Source organism: Arachis ipaensis, chromosome B06 (genome assembly GCF_000816755.2).
Source record: "Arachis ipaensis cultivar K30076 chromosome B06, Araip1.1, whole genome shotgun sequence".
NCBI lineage: Eukaryota > Viridiplantae > Streptophyta > Magnoliopsida > Fabales > Fabaceae > Arachis > Arachis ipaensis.
This window is the reverse complement of record NC_029790.2, coordinates 3551462-3556883: the sequence shown is the minus strand read 5'-3', so window position 1 is coordinate 3556883 and position 5422 is coordinate 3551462. Positions and strand designations below refer to the sequence as shown.

Sequence of the window (5422 nt, the reverse complement as noted above, 5' to 3'; positions counted from 1 at the left end):
TTTAGTAAAATTGTTTCCCATTAATCCCTCGTTTTATCTCTCTCTCTCTCTCTCTCTCTCGCTTCCTCTCTCTCTTTCTCTTTCTTTTCCTTCTTTCTTTCTCTGCGTTTCATCGTCAAAACCCTCTCTCTCTCTCTCTGATTCTCTTCTCGTCTTGCTTTGTTCTTATTCTTCTTCTTCTCATTCAGATCGTACCTACACCGAAGACAATGGTCGAACCCACTCGCACCTAAGTCCAGCTCAGACCGCACTTTGCTACCTTCACGCGCCGCCCTCCCACGCGCCACTCCACCCACCCTCCCAAGCAACCTTAACCAACTTCAGCACCGAGGTGTTTCTTTCTCCCATCGTCTTATTCTCTCTATCTATATTTCTGCCTTTAACCATTGTAAATCCTTCGCTTTCCTTTGCTTTTTTATTCCGAGTTTTCCCCCTTTTATTTTGTGAGCCCTGTATAATATTGAAACCCTTATTGTTGTTGCTTGAACTTAGCTACCTTTCCCTTCCCTTCCCTTTCTCATGAATCGCTTCAATTTAAGTTCAATTTGGGTAATTCGCCATGATTTCTTCTTCCAATTGCGGTCAACCTAGTTCGCTGGATCTGGGCTCGTCCATATTTGCGATAAAGTTAGGGTTTTCTCCCCCAATTTTGTCCCAAATATTGACGGATTTTCGTTTCTGAATGTCCAATTTTGTCACCAGAAGTGTGTCTTGTTGAAATTACCTCCCTTTAAACCTGGGTTTCTTTGATTAAAACCCTTCAAAGGGGAGAAAACCCCTTTTTACTGGTTTCTCGTTTGTCCGTAGCCTTAGTTGTTTGGAATTTGTAATAAAGTAAGCTTCTTTCTAGCTTGCACTGTGATGGCGGAAGAGACTTCGGATGCTATGAACCTTGATTTGAATCTGGGTCCAGGCCCTGACCCAACCATATCAACTGATGGTCTGAACTTGGATGATTGGATTGAGGAGCCTCTTCAGAGAATCAGTGAAGCTGTGAGGCTCAGGGGGAGGCAACGGTGGAGGTGGCGGCATATCCCTATACCTCCTCCCGAAGTTCCGCTTCACCTTCCCCCGGAAGCCCCTAGGCAATTTCATATACCCCCTGAAGCAAGGAACATCTCAATGGAATTGAACCAGTTTTTGGTTAATTCTGGTCAAGGGGGTGCATTGCAGGCTGGTGAAGGCAGTGTGGCAGCTGAGGAAAGGACGGAGGTGGCACCAAAAGCTTGTGAGAACAACAATGGTGTTATGGATGATGCGGCTTTGGAGAAGAAGGATGATGATGAGAAAAGTGGTGGCACTGATGGGGACTTCTTTGATTGTAATATCTGTTTAGACCTGGCCAGGGATCCTGTTGTGACTTGCTGTGGTCATTTGTTCTGTTGGCCGTGCCTGTATCGATGGCTGCATCTGCACTCGGATGCCAAGGAGTGTCCGGTTTGTAAAGGAGAGGTGACTTTCAAGAATGTTACACCAATATATGGTCGTGGAAATAGTGTCCGCAATGCTGAGGACGATCCCACCCTGAAAGTCCCTCTGAGGCCCCCAGCCAGGCGTGTCGAGAGTCTGAGACAAACCATTCAGAGAACTGCATTTGCACTCCCTGTGGAAGAGATGATTCGTCGTCTTGGAAGCAGGATTGATCTCACTAGGGATTTACTTCACCCGCATGAACCAGACAATGCCCGTGAAACAGCAGAAAGAACTAGTTCATTGCTAAGTAGGTTTTTGACATCTCGAGGTATAAGGAGAGAGCAAAACATTGGGGCTCCTGCAGATGACGTAGTGGGTTTGACGCATAATAATGTTAATGTTAATGTTAATAGTCATGAGGCTGGGGATAATCGCAGGGCCCAATCCCTTCTACTTAGAAGAACACAGTCACATAGGGCAACACTTTCTACCCTTTCATCAGCACTGAATTCTGCTGAAAGGCTAGTTGAGGCATATTTCCGTAGCCATCCATTAGGTAGAAACCAAGAGCAGCCTCCTCCAGTTGATGATAGAGATTCCTTTTCAAGCATCGGTGCCGTCATCAATTCCGAGAGTCAGGTGGACACTGCTGTAGAAATTGATTCCATGGTATCCTTGTCAACATCCTCTTCTAGGAGGAGAAATGATGCTTCAAGAGTGTCTGATGTGGATAGTGGAGACTCTCGCGCTCCAAGGCGCAGACGTTTGAACTGATAGAAGTTTTAGAGCAAGTTATTACTTTTTTTTATCATGTAACACATATGATAATAATTTTCCAACACCTATGTAAGTGCTCCTTGCTTTGGTATGGCCATACATTTATGAAGTATTCACCTTTTACAAGTCGTGTGGCAGATGTAGAAATGATTTTCAAAGCTTTGGCCCTGTCACTTGCTATGTTTGAATATCCTTAATCAATCTAGCCATAGTAGATTCTTGTCACTTAGAAATTAAATTTTGCCATAGAATAATCATGCTCCCTTAGCCTTTGTAAGTTATAACCCTTCAATCATGCCCTATAATGATGGGAGCTTATGTTTTTTTTTTTTTCTAAGTGTACTTGATCAGATAAAAGATTTTTCTTAGTTATACGACATTGATTTCCAAGTATCAGGCTTTGCTGCTATGTTTATTCAGAATCTACGTTTAGCTTCACCAGTGATGAATTTTGTGTGGGTAAATCATAGATATAATGCTTACTTTTATTCAAAGTGGATTTAGAAGTTCAAACCTTGTTTCGAGGTGTCTAAGAGCCATGCTATATTCTTATTGCTCTTGACACTCTTTTTCTTTGTGGCACTAAAAATTCAACTTACTTGCATTTAACTTTGAAAAACTTTGATTCCCTTTATTTTCAGAGTACTGTCTATCTAAAAATCTTAGTAGTGTAGCTTTTCTTGTACAGTGTGTTAGTCGAGTTGTTCTCTGTTTTTTATGACATGTGGGTTTATTTACTTGTGTTCATCTTATACAGAACTATCTCATGGGGAATGGTCAACGGCAATTTAAAGCTTCTGTCCTTGTTGCCTTGTCAATAATGCAGGTTGTGCTAAAAGCAAAGTTGTTGTAGACAATTAATTTATACAGTGAAAAATTGTGGATATACTAGACCAGGCTAGTAGCTATTATTGTATGGTAGAATGTTAACGCTTTGTTTCATAATTATCCCTTGAAACCCATGGTAGATTTTCTTGTCTCGAGATACATTGTTTAGATGGGGGTGTAGCCATGGTTTTGTTAAGTCTCATTGAGGGTTCTCTGATTTTATGTATGAAGCGTAGTATGCATATTCCTTCTAATAAGATATTCCTAGGTTCATATGAATGAATTCCAGTTTAATGGTTCTGATTAGTGAGGACAAGGTACAACTCAGTAGTCACGAGTTTAATCAAAGTTTGTCACCATATGATCTGGAGTGTTTGACTTTTTGTTTTTTTAATTAATTGTTGAAACAAAGTGGTTTCAAATGTCTATTATTTAGATAGACACCACCGATTGCAGCCACAATCTATCGGTATGTTAAGACAGGCCTTATCTCCACACTATATTTTATGTCCAGAAACCTTTTCTTTTCTTTTTTTCCTTTTTTCCCTTCTTTACTTTTAGTTGGATAAATTTGTCCTTTTAGTCGTCTTTTCTTATAATTGTTTTTATTCTTTTAAAAATAATTGAATTTTGTATTTATTAATTACAGTTGGAATAAATTATCAATATTAGATATATAAGTGATGTACTTGTAAATACTAAGTATGCCAACGAACTATAACTCAAATAACATAATCTTTCCATTTTCACCTAGAGGTATTGAGTTCGAGTCTCGCTTCTAATTTTGAAAAAAAAAATCACTTTCTCAATATTATCAAGAAGGAGTAGAACTCCTAAGGAAATGGGAATTGGACCTAGTTGACACCCTAAACCCCGTGAACCACAGTCCAGAGTCCATCCACCTATATGGGCCTGGGCCTGTGGCCGTTAATACCCATATAGGCTTGGATATCCATATATGGGTAGGATTGGATCAATTGCATGGAAGCCCATTTTCACTTACTTTGGCCATATATATGTGTTTGATGATTCCTGAACTTTTTCAAGCATAGGCCCACAATATGGCTAACATAATTACCAAAGCCTACAAAAATTTAAAAGCCCGGGTTTTGTAGGAAAAACAAAATGACTGTATAAAATGCTAGTGAATGAAATTATGCAGTGATTAATATAAATTGCATCGCTAGAATAACTGAATGATGATAACGAGTCTCTAGGGTCCAACATTTTATTTTAAACTTTTCAACTACTATATAATTAGGATAAAGTATATATATTTTTTCTAAATCTTTGCAATTTTTCAAAAATAACTTTAATTTTATTCAATTTTGTTAAATTTCATTCAATTTTATTTTTAACGTTTTCATTTTATTCAATTTTGTCTCAAACATTTTATATAGAATTAATATCTAAGAGTAATTTTGACACAAATAAAAAATATTAAGAACAAAATTAAACGTAACTAAATATTAAAAATATTTTTTAAAAAGCAATCGTTAAAAACATAAAATATACTTTATCCGTATACTTGCTTATTAATTGAAACAAAACTCATTGAAGTATGTGATGTGACAAAAGAAAGAGTTACATACTTTTAGAGTATTACACAAGAACATTCACAAATTACTCATTGTATTTATCACGTATTTACATAATCTATGGTTGTGGGAATGTTGATTTTGTGGGACTTAGTTGAATTGGGAAAGAGAGGCAAGTGGCACTCTACTCATGAGAAGAAACCTTAGAGTTGAGGGTAGGGTACATGTATCTATTTACATTAATTACAACACTCTAGCTTCCCATTTTTAACTGTGTAAACCTCATCATCTAGACCAGTCAAAAAGATTTGTAAATTAAAAAAAATATGGAGCCCACTCTATGAGGCATACATTGCTATTGCTTTTCCTGTTACTATACAAATTTGCTTCTCTCATTTAATTAAATCACTATTTTCTTCTGATTGTTATAATTTGACTGTGACAATTCCCACATAACACTTCCAAAAAAATGTAGAACACCTAGGTCTCGCTTTGTTTGACCCACTAGCCCAATATTTGCATTATGCTATGCAGGACCATTCAAGTCATCATCATCTTTTCAAATTAATTACGATAATATAGTTCTTATTTATTAATGATAATCTCATAATTCACACGTCACATCCTTAATTTAGGTTATAGAATAAAATATCGTTTTTGTCCCCAACGTTTGGAGTAAATTCTATTTGTGTTCCTAACGTTTAAATCGTCTTATTTGTATCCCTAACGTTTGTAAAAGTGATTCAATGTTATCCTGCCGTCAATTACATATTATGAGCGCTTTAGTTTGAGTTTTAAAAATCTCTTCTTGAAATTAGAATACAAATGTCTGGGATAAAATCGATGATCTACTCCGAAAAATAGCT

General features: G+C 37.3%; 1 protein-coding gene across 2 annotated transcripts; it reads left to right on the top strand.

Annotated features, from left to right (window-relative positions):
- LOC107645404 lies at positions 67 to 3324 on the top strand. Of its 2 annotated transcripts, none has more exons than XM_016349415.2 (2): positions 67 to 331; positions 851 to 2523. In XM_016349415.2, the coding sequence occupies exon 2, from the start codon at positions 862 to 864 to the stop codon at positions 2185 to 2187; it is 1326 nt and encodes a 441-aa protein (XP_016204901.1). In that variant the 5' UTR covers positions 67 to 331; positions 851 to 861; the 3' UTR covers positions 2188 to 2523. The 2 variants fall into 2 exon arrangements, 1 of the variants encoding a protein (XP_016204901.1); XR_001621457.2 differs by adding an exon at positions 2948 to 3324 and having other exon boundaries at positions 315 to 2259.